The sequence below is a fragment of the Arachis ipaensis genome, chromosome B9, assembly GCF_059453495.1.
Source record: "Arachis ipaensis isolate K30076 ecotype BB chromosome B9, ASM5945349v1, whole genome shotgun sequence".
Taxonomy (NCBI): domain Eukaryota; kingdom Viridiplantae; phylum Streptophyta; class Magnoliopsida; order Fabales; family Fabaceae; genus Arachis; species Arachis ipaensis.
Genome location: NC_142444.1, coordinates 32,129,678 through 32,149,912, shown reverse-complemented (window position 1 = coordinate 32,149,912; position 20,235 = coordinate 32,129,678). Strand labels below are relative to the sequence as shown.

Genomic DNA, 20,235 nt, shown 5'->3' with positions numbered 1-20,235 from the left:
CACAAAAAACCAATGCTGAGTTATCCCCTTTCTTTCGCTAACAAACACACCCTCACCAACCCTAGATTCTCCTAAACGGCGAAACCCTATTAGAGCCACCATCACCATCCCCCCTTTCATTCTGCTCTTCTCCTCGCGTCGCCAGAAGCTAAGGTCGGTTCGGGGCTGTTGTTGGCATCGCCGTTTTTCTGTCCGAGCTCTCTTTGTCGCTACTTCTTTGCTCTTCACCGCTGGTCGTTGTCGCTTCTCCACTCCTCGCCGTAGGTCGTCACTGCTTCTCCCCTCCTTGCCATGTCGTTTCTTCTTCTCACCTCGTCGTTTTTGGCTGTGGCCCCTTCTCGTCTCCCCGCCAGTCTTGTCGTCACTGCCTCTCTGCTCCGCACCGTGTCTCACTGTCGTCGCTTCTCTGTTTCACGTTACCAAAATTCCCAATTTGAATTTCTCTATCTCGCTGGCTCTATGCTGTCTTTTCCTCTCCTTCGCTGGCAATCCAGATAACGTAAAACCTCCCCTTTATCCTCTTCAATAATGTTCAATTTGTTGTAATTGTATTACATTGTTTTCTTCTTTATTTGTTCTGAATATACATATGATAAATTATTGATGATTCTGCTGAGTTTTGAGATATTCATTTTCTGAAGTTTTATTTGAATTTAGTCAGTTGATGTTGAATTAATTCTGCTAAGATTGAGTTATAAATTTACTTTTTTTAAGTTTAATATATTAATTATGCTGAGGTTATATTTGCTGAGATTGATATTGAATTAATTCTACTGAGATTGGGTTATAAATCCAATCTGTTTTTCTTGTTATTTTGGTAAATTGTTATTTTGCTGTCATTGATTCAGAAGAGAAACATTGCTACAATTCTGCATTGGATTTAATATATGGCTTTAAAATAAGGGTTGGATGAAGTTCAGACAAGGTGATAGTTTATTCATGGGAAAAGAGAATGAAGTTAAGAAGTAAAGAACAAAAAGATTACCTAATTTATGAAAATGGAAAATTCAGGAATGGAAACCTAATTTATAAAGGTTATTCATGCTTTTATATTGTGTTTTTTTTGTTTAGTTAATTTAATTGTTCAGTTTTTGTGTATTCTGAGCTTCTTACTGTGCTGTGGAATTGCTTCTTCTTCTTCAAATTGAAGACTATACTGATTTCTTTTTCTCCCTGCACCATGCTAAAATTTGTGGCCTCAAATTTAGGTAGCCTATAATGGATCATTATCTTCTGCTATATCTGGAACTGATATTGTTTGACCAAGCTTAGAAGTTGCTAATGTGTTATATATACATGAAGATTGACAAACTTAAATGAAGGAACCAAGCTTCGACCAATTTTAATTCATACAATGCTTTAATTGCTCTGCACCTTATCTCACAATACATGCCACTTTGAATTTTTAATAATTTTATGTTATATTTAACTAAACCGGTTCAATCATGGTTTGACCTCGGTTGAACCATTGAACCAATGAACCAGTTACTTGACCGGTTCATTGACCGGTCCGGTTCTCGCAACCTTGGCTAGAACGGTTCGATGACCGGTTCGATTTTCAGAACCTTGATTTTGATTGGACCATTTACTTAACCGGTTTGGTTTTTGCAACCTTGATTGATTCAGGCATTCAGCAACTTTCGTAGCTTCGACCCAGAAGATAAAAAAGAAAGAAGAAAATCAACTATAGAAGCGGACAGGGCGCCGGAACCTCTCTCTCTCTCTCCGTAAGTCGTAACCATGGCTATGGCTATGCAAAGCGGGATCGGCTTCTCCAAGATTCTCATCATAGCTGGAGCTGGTATCTCTCTCTCTTCTAAATCGGATATGCACCCAACGCAACCAGTTTGTTCTCTATATACACCTACCTCACGTTATCTGATTCCACTATGTTCTCACTTTCAGGCTACACCAGTACCGTCCTCATCAAGAACGGTAAACTTTCCGATTTAATTGGCGAGCTCCAGGTATTGCTTACATAATCTCACATCCTTCACTTCATTGTCTGTATCAAGTTTTCTATTATTATTATTATTATTATTATTATTATTTTTATTTTTTTTCTCTTTTTCTTTGATTTTGAAATTCAATTGCAAATATGCTTTGATTGCAATCTATTTTTTTCTGGTGATGTATTTAGTGCACTGGTATTGAAATTGAGGAGGTTGTGTTGGAATAGGGAAATTAGGGTTTCGAATGATCGCTCTTTTTTTTTTTTCTAGGTTAGTGGTAGTTGTAACAGAGTATGGCTCCGGTTCCTGCAAATTTGAACTTTGGAGAGTTCTTGTCATACTAGAGCTATATAGTTGTGTACCAGAAAAGGGAAAAAAAAGCTAGTATATATAGTTGTTTTGGTAGTCTCTGTTTTTTGATAAATTAGTTATAGGATTTGCACTTTGTCGTGCATACTGGTATTTGTTTCTGATTCTATAATAATTTTTTTCCTTTCTTTTTCTCCCCACTTCTAAGTTTTTTTTTCTTCTTTTATTGTTTTTATAGTTGTTGGTGAAGGGATGGGAAAAATCTGGCGATCGCAGTGAAGGTGAAGGTGAATATGCTGATGCCATTGCTGCGCAGGTAACAGGCTGGTTGATCATGATATAAATGCCTTTGTTTCCGGAATACACTTGAAAAAATTATTTAACTTATTGCTGGATTTCTACACTAGGTGCGTCGATTGGCAAATGAAGTTCGGCAGTTAACATCAAGCAGGCCAATTACAGTACTCAATGGGGGTTCTGGAGAAAGTAATATATATAGTGGCATCTTTTTTCTTTTTATTTATTTTTTATTTTGCCATGTGGTATTTTTTCAGAGTCTCTTATTTTTTCTGCCCCATTCCTTGTTTTTTAAGGGTTTATCCTTTTCTGCAGGTAACTTATCTTCACTTGTGGTTCCAGCAGCTGCATTGGGTGTTGTGGGTTATGGTTACATGTGGTGGAAGGTATGGAATTGGTTTTGGTTTGTTTTTTTCTTAGTTCCATTGGTATGTTGCTGACTTATGAGCATTTATTGTTTCAAAATCTTTTTTCATTTAAGGTTGCAAATTGTAGCTATTTTAATCACCCAGAATTCTTTTGAATAGATTTTTCCATTTTATCATTGTGGCCTCAATGATTATTTGTGATACTGATTCTTTTTCTTTTCCTTTCCAATTTCAGGGAATCTCATTCTCAGATCTTATGTATGTCACTAAACGTAGTATGGAAAAAGCTGTTTCAAATTTGACAAAAAAGCTGCAGCATGCCTCAGATGTCATTGCTGTAGGTTTCTATTAGCTGCATGTGATTTTATTGTATTTTCATACCATTTAGCACAGCTGAATTGAATACTATGTGTCTTCACTTATGTTTGACTTGATTTCTATTGAAAAATATCATTAATGATTATTATGGTCACAGATAAGATGTAGTATATGTCTATAGGCACAGTGTAGAGTTGGATAGAATATTTAGTCTATGCAAGCTTCAAACTTAGTATAAAATCAAGAGAAAATGTCATCAAGAATTTAATAAGTTTCCATGAGTGTTAGGGTGAAAGTTCCTTAAAAACTTGGATGATTTGAAGTTTATGTTATGTAGGATTCCCAATTCCATGAAAGCTTTTAAATCTTTTATGGCCTGATTTCTGGGCAATGAGCTACCTGGAGGTAGCTATTTTCAAACAATGGTCTAAACCATGTTTAGTCCAAGATCTGTTTGATTCATGAAATACTGGAAAGATAAAAAGGGAGCAGAATAGCTAATTGACCTTAAGGAACAATAGACCATTAAGAAGAAACTGTGTTTCCAGGATAAAGTGTTTTTCCAAATGGCTAGAAATATTTTTGTCACATGTGGCGCCATGACCCAGACATGTTGACATATGTATCAAAGCACCTTTGTTTTAACATGGAAACTAATCTGTGTAAATGTTTTAGAACTCATCTTCTCAATTCTTCTGCTGGCAGGATGCTAAGAAGCATTTGACACAGAGGATCCAACATTTGGATGACAAAATGCTCAAGCAGAATGAATTGGCACGGTCAATTAAGGATGAAGTATGTCTTTCGTTACATGCATATTCTTATATTTTCACATGTTCACAATGCAATCAGTTTTAGATCATAAGTCATAAACATGCTGATTACAATACATGCAGTACATCTTTAATTACATATTTAAATAGGCGCAGGTACTCATAACACTGCAAAACAACAGGATCAGGTTTCCTGTGGAAGGCATTTTGAGAATTCAGTCTATCTGATTTTGAGATGTTACTAGTCTATGTGTGATACATTTTGTCTTTGATTATGAAATATTTTCTCCAAATGATTCACAAGCTCTTTAGGAGCATCGGTTTTGGTTTCTCTTGACGGCCCAAGGATTTCAAATGTAATTGTTAAGATCAAACTATTGTCTTTATCTTAACATCTCCTAACCAAGTCACCATTTGCTCTTTCTACCTTATTCCTTAAGCTCCATTTATATATCGAATCTCTGCAACAAATTCAGTTTGACAATATTTAACCATGCAATTATTATTTTTACGTACTATTTGACCTTTGAATCATAAAAGTTCAAACCAAGTAAACATTCTTTTTTAATTCTTTTTGAACTTTCAAACCTGACAGCATTTGACTTGGTTACTTTAATCAAATCACTGAAAAATTTTCCTGCATTACTCTGAGCATCTAGATATGGTTTAAAATACTTAAAAACAGAATATATTTGTAGATGCATATCATTTCATTTATAACCTACCCTACGATTCTAATGAGCTCATTTAAGTGAGCTGTGTTCCTGTCCCAGACAATGTAGTTTACCAATGCCATACTCATTTGTGTTGTGTATGCTATAGTTTGTAGATTTCACTAGAGAAAGGAAGATAATAGTAAGTTAATAACAATGGTTAACATCGTGATATGCAGGTGGCTGGGGTTCGAAGTACAATTACTAATTTCCATGATGACTTGGGAATCTTGCATTACACAGTGGGATCATTGGTATGTTTGATTTCGTGCATTGGCTTGTTAGTAGTTGTCATTGTCGCCTTGCTAATGTAGAATTTTGAAGTAGATTTTGGAGTTGAGTGCATTTTAATTTTCATTCAAATTAAAATGATGTATTTAGTGTTAAATATTACATTTTATGCGTCTTTATTATATATGTGCTGCCTCTTATCTTATTCATTGTCTGTATTTCAGGATGAAAGATTGGCTACACTAAGTGGCATGCAGGTAAAACATTTTATATGTCCTTGTTAAGTTTTGAAAGCCATTTCTGACCTTTTGTCATAAGCTTTTCCTACGCTTATTTGTATTTAAATGATATGTACATAATTTTTATTCTAAGTTCACCATGTCACCATGACATGGAAAGAAATTTTAGGTTTTCTCTACTAGAAACACTACCATGCGGGCTTAGTATAAGATTTTCACCTAAACAAATACTGATCCAGTATTCTGGTTGCTTCAGGATGATGCAAATCAAGGTTTGGCGTACCTCATCGACTTCGTACATGGGAAAACCCGCAAACCACCTGAATTCTTGCAGGTTGGATTCATTTTTGATAATCATGTTCACCTTTGCTGTTTCTTCCTCTCTAATTATGTTTGGATTTCTGAATATGCAAATTGTATAGAATGTGGACTATCATTGATCATCTGAGTATTAAAGTGACAGTGAGAGACATGGAAAAATTGAAGTACTCATAGTTGACATTTAAAATTACTATTTCTGACACAATTTATCGTTCTGTTGGTGGCTTAATCATTGATTAATCTCTCCATTGTCCTGTTTGGATAATCTGATGATGTAAATTAATGAATAATCTGCAGGAGCGGCTGAGGATTTCTGCAAAATCCCGTAGTGTTCTCACATATCAGGGAGCTCCAAGTCTGATGGTATTTTTTAACTCAGTTTTTTTTACTCTTATTTTCTTCCCAGTGGAACATTGACTTTGTATTACTCTGTTAATATGGTTGTGAATCTGAAATTTAATTGGTTCAATTTATTTATTAATTCCTATTCTCATTGTTAATGGTGAAAATCCTTCACATATTTATTTGCTGAAGTCTCTTCCTGTATGAATTAGATCTTCACAGAAAATTTTTTACTTTTAACTGTTACATTTGTCCAATGAAACAAATAAGCGGTCTGGAGTTATTTCTATTGTGGAAAGTTCTCCAGTTTTTACTTTAGCTGATGCGCCATCATCCATACTTGTCTCCTAATAATCTTCTATGATTAAGACACTAGTTTTTACAGAAGGTTATGGTATTTGTCTACTTGATAAAAACTAAATTTGAAAGCTGCTGCTTAAAGTATGCTCAGTGATCCTGATTTACTTGCAGGGACTCAAAGACATTGCGGAAACAATGCGTAGTGATTTAGACAGGTCAGCCTCTGACGGTATCTTATCAGATGGCATGGATAAGCTAGAGCATCTGCGAAGGCCATTGCTGAGGTTTGTTAATATTGTTCTTTGAATCTTCTTGCCCTTTCTGGGAACCATGTATTGAATGCTTTGAGATTCTAAATCACAATGGTATTTAAGTTTTTTATGGCACCATTCTCCCCGGTTTACCCTAGGTAGGTTAGTAGGTATGAAGAGCACCACCAATTTAAGTTGGCGTTGATATGTTAAAGAACTAGTATTTTTACCCGTAATAATATTACGGGAATATAAATATTTTAAAACTATGTCGGTTTTGTTCTGACATTATAGATTATGGCATATATTTATAGAATTAAACTACTTTTACAAAAATATCGTAGGGGACAAAAGTCTATGTCGGCTAAGAAGACCAGGATCTCCGTAGATAAAAAAAAGTCAAATAATAAGATTTTTAGTTATTATTTTCATGTGAAAGAGTTAAATTTTTTTACTAATAATTAATTTTAACATTCTTTATCTAAAATTTGAAAGAATTTAATGTGTATACTTTTACATTTGATTAGGTGTTAAGTCTATTGCATAAATAAAATAATTAATTTTTATACTTGTTATTTAAAAATAATATTTTTTCTCCCTATGTATATAAAAATATAATTAGATATTAGCATAAAAAAAATTATATTGATAGTTATAAGATTAACTCAAAATTAATTATTTTTAAATAACTTAATGTTGATTCTAAATTCTAATCACATTAGTATTATCTCTAAATTATATATAATAAATATTTGAAGGAAGAGAAGTGAAAGTATAAATTAGAAAGATAAGTAGTAAAAGTTTAAAACTAAATAAAAAAATTTAAAAATATGCATATAATAATAATATTTTTTATTTGAATTATATTATTTTATTAATTTTATTTTTTGTAGAACAGAAAGGTAGAGAAAAATGGAAAATGAAAGAAAAGAGAGAAAAAGATAAAGAAGAATGAGAGAGGAAGTTTGTTAATTTTAAAAGGAAAAATTTTATTTTAATTGTAACGAAAAGATATCTGGTGACATATTTTGATTTATCAAATTATTAGTATAAATTATAAATTATATATAGAGTAAAAAGGATAGCGAGAAATAGAAAAAAGAGAGGTAGATAAGAGAATGTAGGAAGGGAGTTTATTAATTTTGAAGAGAAATATTCTCTCAATTTTAATAAAAAAGTATCTGACACATTTTGGTTATTAAATTAGTTACTAATATATAATATATAATATAGTTATATTTCAATTTCAATATTTTAATTTTAATTTAATTTGAATGCAATTAGAAAATGTCATGTTGCACATTTTAATTGTCAAATTTGTAATTGGTTAAATGAGTTATAGCTCAAATGGCATAGTCTCCCCATACTTAATTAAGAGGTTGCGGGTTTGAGTCTCCTATCTTTGGTAAAAAAAAATTGAGAAAAGGACAAATCCGTCCCTGACCTTTGTTTTAGAAGACATTTTCGTCCTTGATGATTGCAAAATACAATGATGTCCCTGACCCTTCAAATTTTTGGACAAATCTATCCCTCCGTGAATCTCAGCCCGTTAGCCCCGCCGAAAAGTGCTGAGTTGGCTGCCGTGGCTCTGACGTGGATGTAGTGGGGGGACACGTTGGCATGACTTTCTGAAAATGAGACAGATTAGTCCCCAGCCCCCTTAAACGACGCCGTTTCTCCCCCACCCCCAATCCTTCAAAATCTTGAACCCTATTTCCTCGTCTGCACAGAAAGGGCGAAGGTGGTGAACGAAGAAAGGGAGCATGGCATCGGATGGGGTATCATCTTGCTCCCGAAGGAGTGGAGGTGTAGGAAGAGAAGAGCAATTCGCGGAAGGTTCTGGTCCTAAGAGGAAGGATGGCAAAGATAGGGTGTCACCGAAGTGCTTCTGTGGAGAACATGCCATCATGTTCATGTCGAAGACGAGCAGCAACCCTAACAGATTATTTCTCGGATGTCCGTTTTATAAGGTATGTATAACTGTGGGAATCTGTTAGTGTTAGGGGTTTGGGTAACCCAGGTTTTCATGGTGATATGTGTGGAATGAATATGTGCAGGTGAGACAACCCCATTGCAAGTTTTTTTTGTGGTTAGATGAGCACATTGGAAGGCTTGGGTTGAGTGATTCAAGGTTCCAGGCAGAGAAGGAATTAGGTGACGTTGAAGAGGATGAATGGAAGCCTGACATGGAGAAAAAGATCATTTGTTTAGAGAAGAGGATTGTAGCTTTAGAATCCAAAAAAAATCCAGTTAGATGGTGTATGTATGTGATTGTAATTGTCCTTATTGCTGGTATTTTACGTTGTAAGAACTGAGTGATGGTTGAATATGATAAATTTTGTAACGTGTTGCCTGGAAAAATTTGAACATATTCTTTCTAGAAATATATGAATCTTGTACCCTGTATATTGCAATGTAATGCAGAAAATGAAAGATGGCAATATCACAGGTAATTAAACACTGAGTAACTGGCATTAAATATTTGAACCCAAACATTGTTCATTGTAACTGACAATCCAAAAAAAAAAAGAGGAGGACTACTTGGCTAGTAATGTCTTCACAAGTTTTTACTTAACCAGAAACATGTAACCAAAAAAACCGACTAATACCCAACAAAAAGATAGTTATATCTGGGTAAAACAAAAAACGTTTACAGCAGGACATATTTGCCACAAAATAACATAAGACATGAGTTGCTTCATTCGTTGGACTCCTTCGACGCTGAGACAGTTAGTTTATCTGCTTGTGGGGGTGGGGCCTGCTGAGGTTGTGCAGCTGCCTGCGTGTTAGATGGGGCTTGGTGAGTTGCGTGTTGGTGCTGTGTGCTAGAAGGTGGTGGCCCTTGAGCAAGTGGAGCAGGTGGCCTGAATATCTTCTGTTTTGGTCTGAACTTTGGCTGTTTAGGGCGAGCTGTGCTGGTGATCATGGATGGAGCATTTCCTGGGGGCATGAAGGGCTGGTTTAAACTTGGGGTGGATGGCCTAGCAATGGAACCCGTTGGGGCAGGTGGTCCTAATACAATTGTTGATCTTGTAACTCTTGCTGGAGCAGGGGCAACAGTCGTCGCAGTTGGACCAGCTCCGCTCGGAACCTGCCATATAAGATGCCGACATAATCAATCAGTATGTACTCAGGACAATTTAATGTTAGGACATATAGTGCAAAAAGTTAAACAGTTACAGTAGGTTGTTGCTGCTGTGGTGTTGAGCTGGGTGGTTGGCTGTGTGAAAGATCCTGGATATGAAGGGTAAATTAGTTGACAAGTTAATGTTAGGACATATAAGTCCCTCAGGATTCATATACTAATACAAATCAATCCTTCAAGATTCAGCTACTAAGACATAAAAATCCCTGAGGTTTAAAGTACTAAGACAATTTAAAGTCTGAACTACAATCACTAGGGACACAGTATTTGCTGGATCTTATAAGCAAATATAGCATTGTAACCAAATGATTTTACCTCTGGTGGTGGAGCAGACTGTGACAAAGGGAGACATACATGTGCTTGGGATGTGCTCTCTTTCTTCTTCTTAGGCTTTTTGGTCTTCGGTTTCCAATTCGGGTTCGATGGTGCTCCTTTGCAAGTTTTGTAATTATGGCCCTTCTCACCACACTTGCTGCAAGACACAGAGAAGGACTTCTTCAGCTTACCCCCTTGCATCATTGGCTCTGCAGGGTCTTTCTGCCGATTATGCACCTTTGGGCGCCCAATCCCTCTTTTGATGATTGGTGGGTCTGGCTGTGTGAATTCAGTTCTGGCCCAGAACTTTGAACTTGGCACTGGTTTAATGCAATGTGCGTAAGTCCTCCTGATTGACTCCATACACAGCCAAGGGTGCACGTAGTCTTGTGGCTGGTCCCGTCTCTTCCTAATGGCAGCAAGTGCATGTATGCAAGGCATGCCTGAGTTGACAAGGGAAACAGTTTAGAAAATGTGCAAAATAACAAAAGAATCTAACAATCATTCATACTGCACAGAGACATAGGTTACCAGTAAGTTGCCATTTGTTGCACGAGCAAGTGTATTTAATTAGATCCACATCTACCTTGCTTGCCTTCCAGCTCACCTCAAACCTTTTCCTCTCGTTGTCACCAACCCATTCGGCCATCCACTTAGTACTCAGACTGAGTAACCTCTCCATCCTCTTCTGTTGTACTGGTGCTAGCTTTCCAGTGTGGTTAACAAGGACCCGTTTGTGATTCACCATCCTCCTCATCAGATAACATCTGATTTCTTCACACATGGTGAGGATGAGCTTCGTACGGTAAGTAACTATTTTTGCATTGAAAACCTCACACATATTATTTGTGAGGTTATCAACCTTTGAAGCATGAGAGAAATATGCCTTAACCCAACTTTCTGGTGGAAACCTGCTGAGATATTCCCAAGCTCCATGGTTAACTTGCTTCAGCTTATCCATACATTCCTTGAATTCTGCAATGGTTGTGCATCTAGCACACTCCCAGACAACTTCCCTAATGTACAAGTCTTTGAAGCGGTTGATAAAATTCTTCCACATGTGCATCACACAATTGCAGAGTTTTGCATGTGGCATAACCTCCTTAAGCGCAGGCAGTAAACCCTGCACCATAAAAAAGGAGATTAAGGAATGTTAGTTGACTTTAAACCCTAGATATCTGAAACTAAACTAATTGACTAATCATGATTAAAACTTACTTTTTGTTGGTCTGATATGAAGGTCCACCCATGGCTGGCACTGTCACCAATGTCTTCCTGGAGATTAGTCAGGAACCATTTCCAAGCATCTTTGGTCTCACCCCTAACAACTCCATATGCAACAACGTAGAACTGATTGTTGGCATCTTGGACAACTGCTGCTAAAAGCCAGCCCATATAGTAGGTCTTCAAGAAACACCCATCAAGGTGCAACAAAGGTCTGCACCCATCCCTGAAGCCTTTCTTACAGGCATCCAAGCAGATGTATAACTTATCAAATATGGGAGGTGATTCTGGAACTGGCATAAGCTCCAACCTGGCCGTCGAACCTGGATTACTTAACAGAATCTGCTCACAATAGTCTCTGCTCCGTTTGTATTGGTCCCTCTCATTGCCCATGATCTTCTCCCTGGCCTCAACTACTGCTCTGTACACCATCTTAGGGTGGGGACATAATGAAAAATCCTCTCTTAGAAAGTCATTTGCCTCCTTCGTGTTCATGTGGGGTTGGGTTGCCATCCTCTTTTCAATCTTCTTGCTCAGCCAATGCTGGTCAGCTGCATTGCTCCCTAAATCCCTTGCACAAGTATGTTCTTGCACATATGTCTTTACTTGATAGCACTGCAGTGTTTTGTTATAAGACAAATGAACCAGGAATGGACACTCATCATCCTTGCAACCCACCCTTACCCTCTCCTTGTCATTCTTTATCCACTTCAGCTCCCTCCCTTCAGCTATGAAGGAATCCTTCACCACCTCCTTAAACCTTTCAACAGTAGCAAATCTGGTTCCCAACTCAAACCTCCCCTCACCGTGAGCATAGTCATTATCGAATTCAGGAAATTTCCTGCTGCTACCTTCATCATCAGATGAAATGGGTGTATGCAACTCCTCAGATTCATACTCAAATACGATTTCTTCCATTTCTGATGGCAACTCACTAATGTAGAAACCCCCAACCCCTGCATTGTTTGGCTCAACACCAGGATTACCACTGCCTCCTCCTTCATCATTCGGCCGAGCAGCCCCCTGACCACCTTTCTTAACCCCTGAACTATTTTCTCCCCTAACATTCACCTTAGCCCTTTTATGAACCTTCCTTTGTTCAACCTTAGCCTTTCCCTTTGACCCTTGACCCCTTGCAGCTGGCTTCTTGGGGGTGACAATCTTTTTTCTACCCTGTGTTGGTCTTTTTCTCTTGCAACTGGCTTCTTTTTCACTCTCAGAACTAGAGGTTTCCACTCCAGCTGGTGGAGGTTTGTACAGCACATCTTCCGTGCTTTCATACCCTTCATCTGATGAAGAGGATGTCTTCAGTTCCTCTAATATCTCATCCACATCCACCTCCACATCGGCTGCCCCATCAGCATCCCTTCCAGCATCCTCAACAACCTTAGGAACATCTACTCCATGATCAAAGTATATATGAAATTCAGCAGAGTTTTGGTTCTTCGAAATGTTTTCTCGCATTGCATTTATCCCAGCATCCCCAGTTAGCTTGTTCAATCCCGACTCAATGTCGCTACTTGTGGGATCATACCAGTATACTTCCCTGTATGACTGGTATCCCAAGCCCTTGAACAACGTAACAAGGTCTCCAAAGTTCACAAAGTCTAGGTCCATCTCAGGGAACCTCTCTTCCTTCCCATTTTCATAGACCAGGACTCCATCAATCCCTCTGACAAACTTTCCTCCATGATGAAAAACCGGCACCACAAAAACGTCTACCATCTGAAATTAACCAATGATCAACAACGTCTCAGTCCAAAAACAGTTACTAAAATTTTGATAGAAACCCCTTTGCCCGAACAACTTCCCCCCTACTGATCATACACACAACTTTTTCAAAAGAAACAAACCACTACATTATACCCCTGTTTCCCACACTCTCAACATGCACACACACTGCATTCACCCTTTCTTCCCACACAATAACTAAAACTTAAACGAAGAGGGTCACGATCTTACCTTCTGAGAAAGACAACAACTACGCCCTCAACGAAACCCTCCTTGTTGGCCTCCCACAGCAACTCCACGACGGACCGATTGCTCTTCCACGTAGTGCAATTTTTGGAAGGAGAAACAGGGGTGGGGGGAGCTTTGATCGTTGCTCTTCTAGGGTTTTCAGTAATTCAGAGTAGAAAGCATGGGTGTTATGGGTATTGCATATGTGAATTAAAATGTGTTTGGAGGGGTGGGGGAGAAACGGCGTCGTTTAAGGGGGCTGGGGACTAATCTGTCTCATTTTCAGAAAGTCATGCCAACGTGTCCCCCCACTACATCCACGTCAGAGCCACGGCAGCCAACTCAGCACTTTCCGGCGGGGCTAACGGGCTGAGATTCACGGAGGGATAGATTTGTCCAAAAATTTGAAGGGTCAGGGACATCATTGTATTTTACAATCATCAAGGACGAAAATGTCTTCTAAAAAAAAGGTCAGGGACGAATTTGTCCTTTTCTCAAAAAAATTTGTAATTGGTCATTGATATATGTAAGAGAGATAAAATGGGTGAAGGAATGAGATAGATAGAGAAAGGAAGAGGGAAGAGAGGAGAATTTTTAAATTTTGAAGGTAAAGATTTGATTTCAATTGCAATTTTGAGGTGACATGTGGCACATTTTGGTTGTAAAATTAGTAATAGATAATAGAAATGGATATCTTCCCTTTGCTATGTGCTTAATTGTTGCTTGTTTTAGTGCACCTCTGCATGTGACACAACAAATTGCAGTGTAAAACCCAAAGACTAGATAGCCTGAGACATTGGGGGAGAAACAAAATGGTTGAGATCTTGCCCATATTTAGCAGCCGTATATAGGCTATGGATCAAACAATCATGGTGGCTTATCATAGTTCATATCTGTTTGTAGCTCATATACATTAATGTTTTTCCCCCCTGAACGTGCTTATTTGATTTTACAGGGCTGCTTCAACCAGGTGATGATGACAAAGTCTAGGTCACCTAACTTCTAAGCGGGCTTTCTTTCACTGCTTGGGTGTAATCGAGCAGCAACTTAAGCTCACTCGCTGATATATACTCCCTCTGAATCTACATAATATTGATACTAGATTAAGTTTTATATTCAAACTAGCAGATGAAGTAATATATTGTAAATAAAGTTTTCTCTTGAAGCTCATGTATTGGTGCAGCCAAGAGCCTATCGTATTCCAGATGTATGTAATTCGTGTCTTAACATAGTATGTTTTATGTAGGTTGTCATTATGGGTCGCTTTCTTCTAATGTATGAGCTGGATGATCACCATCTTACTATGATATCTGGAAATGAATTCTTGCAATTCAATAGGCAATTTTTGCAAACGCTTTAAAAGAAAACGTAACATAAAACATTTTACAAAATTAATTTTTGTAAACATCGTTGTTTTGTCATGCAAAAAGGGGAAAAAAAAAAAGAAAAGATTTGACTGTCTTTCTATTTTCATTCTTATATTTAGTATTTTATGTTTTTAAGATTGTGACTAAACGAGAGTAAATAGAAAAAAAAAATTATCTTTCTATATATTTTTTCATTAAATTCTGGAAATAAAAATTTTAAAATAAAAACAATACATAAAATTGAAAATTAAACATATTTTAAAATAAAATTAGTTAGGTGAAATCTTATATAAGTGTTGATAAAATTAAAATTATATGTTTTTTTTTATATATTTTTGGTAATATTTTTTTATTTTTTAAATTAAAAAATGTTGCTAAATAGTAAGAGACATTACTTTAATTTTAACAATATTTTTTAAGACATTATAGTTAGAGATGGACAGATGGTAATACTATTCGAATTTGTGGGTATCTCCTACCTGTTTGGGGCGGGTTTTTAGTGGGGCGGAATCTTGGACGGGTGGGACGAAGTCGGGTTTAGGATTTTAGGTTATACCTACTCTGGTATATATATAATTTTAATGTATAATATATGTGATATATGTAAAATAATTAGTAAAAATAATTAATATTATATTATATTATAGTTTTTACTTTAATTTATGGTATGTATGTGATGATGATTATATAAAATTTGAAAATTAATTTTAGGAAAAAGGACAAATAGGTCCTTAAACTTTTAATTTGTGGACATTTTACTCCCTCGGAACTGTAAAATACAAAACGATCCCTGACCACTCAAAACGCCGTACAAATGGGTCCCTCCGTTCAATCTGCTTCGTCACATGTTACGGATTCATATTACGTGGCGCTTATGTGGCGTAGGAGTGGGTACGTGTCTTCAAGATGCTGTGAACGGGGCTGACGTGGTCCGTTGTAGAAAGTTATGGGACATATTGGTCCTTGTGCACTAAGACGACGTCGTTTCGAAAAACGTTATGCAACGGTTCTTATGAGATATGCCAATGAGCCCATATCAGTCACAGACAATTATAGGAAGCCCTAACACTTACGTTTTCCCTCCAAAAAATACAACGCTTCGTCTCCATGTTGTCATCATTACTGTTCCATGAAGCAGTTCCATTGAAGCTTCATTGTTCTACCTGCGTCCGCCATGGAGAGTAGTAAGTACATTGTTGTTGAAACTTGTTTTGCTTATGCCCTTTATTTGTGATACATGTTGTAGGATGAGATTTATGGGGACTGTAAGTGAGGGTAGTAGCTAATTAGTTGTGGGGTTAGTCATTTTTCGGGTATTGTTTAGTGAGGTTTCGGAGATTTTGTTAATAATGTTTGGTTTTGTGTTGTGTTGTGTATTGAAAAATGTTACAGATGTATGATGTATTCTGTGTTCTTGTGTTCCATCATGGGGCTACTTTTCAAAGGCACCTACTGGTGAGTTAGTCTATCTACATGGTCAAGTTAAGAGGTTTTTACCGATGGACTTGGATTCTGTCAATTTCGGAGATCTGGTCACGCTGTTCAAAGGATTGGGGTATCAATTGTATAAGGAGGCTTACTGGTATGATCCAAAAAACAAAGATATAGAGTCAGAGTTGCATGTACTGAAGGGGGATGCAGGGATCAACCAAATGCGACAGGCTAAGTTGAGGAACAAAAATACGGATGAGTTTTATATTTTTTTTATCATCCTGTTGATCAACCTCAGATGGCAGATGGTGCTTGTGAGAAAAATGATGAGATTGAGGAAGAAGTCGATCCAAATGAGTTGGAGAAATTGGATGACTCATTTGCTAATGATGATAGCGATGACAGTGAGAAAGATGAGCTGTATAAACCACCACCTCCTGGTTATGAAAGTGGGAGTGAGAGTGGTGAAGATGATGTTGAGGGCAGAAGGGTTAGAGCTGCCAAAGGGAAGAGGAAACAAGTGTCTCCATCAACCCAAGGAAAAGCAAAAAAAAAAAAAAAAGCCACAAATGTGTCTAAAACGCAGAGATTTAAAGCAAGAAGGGTGGCTCAGTTGGAGAAGGTTCTTCAAAGTTCACTGGGCCTGCTAAATAGCCCAACACAAGTGGGCCAACAAGACAACCCAATAGAGTTAGGCCTGCTAAGGAGCCCAATATGAGGCCAGCCATTACAGAGTATGTCACTGATATAGACACAGAGGATGAGGACATTGTGTATGAGTATGAATCTGAGGAGCTGCATACCTCTATCTCATCGGAGGATGAAGGGAACAAACCACATTGGCTTGAGTTTGATGAACAGTATGGCTTCGGAGAAAGCAGATTTGAGCTTGGCACAAGATGAAGAAAGTTAATCAGGATACCTGGTCATACCTGATAAAATTTGATCCTATAACATGGGTAAGAGCCTACTTCATCCATGGTCCGAAAGTTGACAACCTGACTAACAACATATGCGAGTCTTTCAATTCTAAGATTGTCAAGTACAGGTGCAAGCCTATACTCACAATGTGCGAGGAATTGCGATGCTATCTCATGAGGCGTATAGTTCAACACAAGAGACTAATAGAGTGCCATCACGGAAAGCTTGTACCAGTTAAAGAGAAAAGGTTGAAGCGGCTTGTCAAGCCAAGTAACAAAAGGACTGCGGAGTGGATTGGTGATAACGAGCGCAAGCATTTTGAGGTCACCTACAAGGGATCTAAATTAGATGTGGATCTGATCAAGCATACATGCACATATAATAGGTGGCAACTAACCGGTCAGTGTGGATTTCTATTTTCTTTAGTGGAAATTGTATTTCTATCCTTGTTTTTGCTGTCTTTGCCTTACTGCTGGTATTATTATTACTTGAATTTGTTTTTGCTGTCTTTGCCTTGCTGCTCATATTATCATTGCTTGAGTTTGTATTTTTCTGTTATTGTTACTTGCATTGCTGTTACCTTGTTGTTGGGTTTTCTGGAAAAGGAATGCCATGCACTCATGTCGTAGCTGCAACTAGGAAAAGATATGATAACATGGAAGATTATGTGCATCCATGGTTATACATGGAATCTCTAAAGAAGACTTACGAACACTTCATCCAGCCTGTAACTAGTGAAGAGTTCTGGATACGGACGGATCAAACTAGGCCTGATGCACCTATCGTTAAAAGGCTAATCGGTCGTCCAAAGGTCCATAATAGGCAGAAAGACCCAGCAGAAACTGTAATTGAAGGTGAAAAATTGAAGAGGAGTTTCTATGTGACATGTAGCAAGTTTGGTCAGACAGGGCACAACTATAAGACCTGCAAGAGTGTGCCATCAAACCCAAATTGAAAACCTAAGACTAAGAAATCAAAGAAGGCCACTAACAACCTTTCACTTGTGGTTCTACCACTGTCACAATCAACCCCCAGGCAGAGGTACTTAACAAGGTGAAGGATCTTTATGTCCCCCTAATAAAAAATTGAAGGATTTAGTTGTCCATTTTAAAAGTTCTAAGGGACCTACTTGTATCTTTTAAATTTGCTTGATGACTTTAGTGTCTCTCTTCATTTATGATATGAACATAACATGGTGTTTCAGGGTGAAAAGGAAAATTCAGCTGAGGCAACCAACCAGAACTATTCTGATCCGAACCCCACTGTCCAATCTTCTATTGGGATAAGTCGTGAAAACTGCCTATCGATTTGAAGAAATTGTCTTGAACTTATCTAGAACTTATCCTGAAGTTACAGCCTAGCACAACTCCAAATATGATTCAACAATAAGCTGCTCTAAAAGCTCCATCTGTGCCTGTTTCTGTAGTCCCTGCAAGGCAAGGCCAAGTACCATTCAAACCTCCAACCAAAGTTTCAGCAAGGCCATCCAATAGAACTTTGAGACCAAAATAACCAATTAGAAGAAAGGCTGTTGGCAAACAGCATGTTCAACCACCACAGCAACCAACTACAGAAGTAAGTAGAGGACCATCTGATGAGACTTTGGCTGCAGCAAGCACTGGAACTAAAAGAATGTTTAGGTTCATCCCTACCCCAGGAGTCAACAATTCCAAGAAATGATGTTATTTTAGGAAGTTAGTTGTAGTTGATGTGAAACTTGACATTAAGCTTTTTTTTGGCGTGTTATGCATTCTAGTATCATTTTGGCAAACTTATGGTGCTGGTAACCTGTTATGAGACTGCTTATGATATTTTGTTAGGATTTTAATCCTTCAAACTTATCTTATAGTTCAATGTTTAATGAACCAAATTATTTAATGAATTTTACATACTTAGACCATCAACAGGATATTATATATAGCCATTTAAACACATGATATTACAGCAACAAAATATTATCACTCATCAAAGGATAAACATAACTACATTCTATCAACTCTAGCCATTGTTCCTCAAAACAGCAATGCACAACATCTAATAACATCTAATAACAACAGCAGCAGCACAAATTACTACCAAACATACAACAATAACTAACAAATTAGATTTTTTTCTTCCTCTCTAGATAAGCAAGCTTTTTCTCCAAGTTAACCAGTCTTTGTTCTACTTTATTCTTGCACATGTACTACTCCAGGTTGTCAACCTCGTCACAAATTGACTTATCTATACCCTCAATTTTTGCAACATGATCATCAAGCCAGACAAAGAACTTGTAGTGGGATGGATTTTTCATCTACAACATCAAAAATAAAATCAAAATTCAATTAAACACATGAACGTGCTTCAAGCTTCATAGAACCATGTTACCTTGAAGAAGGAGCACCCAAGAAACAACCAGTTGGAGTTAGTTGGCGTCTTGGACTTGTACAGTATAGCATACACGCCACACTTGCACATCGGAGCAATGTTGTCCTTCTCGCCTCTAACCTCCACGCAACGAATGTGAGACGGCAATCGGACTCGTTGGGTGCTCGAGGAACCTCCTTCACTGGCCATAGAATGGAGCCCTAGACACAACAATCCCCTAACTATACAACTGCGATGGTGTCTGGAATCAATTTGGAGAGTTAGGGCACCTCCTAAAACATCATCATTTTGGGCACAGAAGGACCTTCTTGTCCTCCAAATGAATGTCAACATCTCATTCTAAACCGTAGCAGACACATCACTCTGTTATCGCCACATGGATGCCACATCAGCCTTGTCCGTTTGACATTAGAGAGCAAATTGAATGGAAGGACCCATTCGTATGGTGTTTTGAGTGGTCAGGGATCGTTTTGTATTTTTCAGTCCTGAGGGAGTAAATTGTCCACGAATTAAAAGTTTAGGGACCTATTGGTCTTTTTCTCTTAATTTTATTTGTTGGATTTTAATAATTATATGAGCAAGTAGGGGCAGAGTGGGGTACCTGTAGGAGCAGGTTAGGGTTCAACATTTAACTACATGCAAATCGGAGTGAGATGGGTTTTAAGCGGGTTATTATAGAGCGAAACGGAATTGGGTAACACAAAAATCTGTCCCTACCCACCCTATTACCACCCCCTAATTATAGTTACTATAACCACCATAACATAAACATCATAGCATGCTTCACTTAGTTATTATGAAGTTGTGATTTCAAAAGCTTTTGTAACATGGAACTTTGATTAAAAATATCTAAAATTATAGTATTTATTGAAGTTGAGATAAAATGGTGAATGCTAATGTGCTCCTTGTACTGTAAAGTATAAATCTTAAATTCTAAACCTTAAATCTTAAACTCTAAAATCTAAGCTTTAAAATTATGAACTTTAAATACTAAAACCTAAACTCTAAAATTAGTTAGGTGAAGTCTTATACAAGTATTGATAAAATTAAAATTATATGGTTTTTTTTATATTTTTGGTAATATTTTTTATT

General features: G+C 37.4%; 2 protein-coding genes and 1 pseudogene across 5 annotated transcripts; 2 read left to right on the top strand and 1 right to left on the bottom strand.

Annotated features, from left to right (window-relative positions):
* The first annotated feature begins 22 nt into the window (after positions 1-22).
* LOC107617969 (uncharacterized) lies at positions 23-14,409 on the top strand. Of its 4 annotated transcripts, none has more exons than XR_002354769.2 (15): positions 23-499; positions 1,627-1,801; positions 1,906-1,967; positions 2,500-2,577; positions 2,669-2,747; positions 2,874-2,944; positions 3,162-3,263; positions 3,950-4,039; positions 4,910-4,984; positions 5,186-5,218; positions 5,457-5,534; positions 5,819-5,884; positions 6,335-6,447; positions 8,145-8,384; positions 8,472-8,775. XR_002354769.2 is itself a non-coding variant. In XM_016319869.3 (14 exons), exons 2-14 carry the CDS (start codon positions 1,741-1,743, stop codon positions 14,029-14,031), a joined length of 927 nt encoding a protein of 308 aa, XP_016175355.1. In that variant the 5' UTR covers positions 23-499; positions 1,627-1,740; the 3' UTR covers positions 14,032-14,409. The 4 variants fall into 4 exon arrangements, 2 of the variants coding, with proteins under 2 accessions (XP_016175355.1, XP_088355618.1); XR_015899775.1 differs by having other exon boundaries at positions 74-499; positions 7,960-8,384; XM_016319869.3 differs by lacking the exons at positions 8,145-8,384; positions 8,472-8,775 and adding an exon at positions 14,013-14,409.
* Positions 9,113-12,955, bottom strand: LOC148544207 (uncharacterized). The gene is made up of 5 exons (XM_088497941.1): positions 11,093-12,955; positions 10,406-10,997; positions 9,875-10,317; positions 9,595-9,648; positions 9,113-9,505 (listed from the first exon to the last, which is right to left on the bottom strand). The coding sequence occupies exons 1-5, from the start codon at positions 12,821-12,823 to the stop codon at positions 9,113-9,115; spliced, it is 3,213 nt and encodes a 1,070-aa protein (XP_088354067.1). The 5' UTR covers positions 12,824-12,955.
* A 1,292-nt stretch (positions 14,410-15,701) lies between the features above and the next one.
* Positions 15,702-16,758, top strand: LOC148544206 (uncharacterized; annotated as a pseudogene).
* Positions 16,759-20,235: the final 3,477 nt, after the last annotated feature.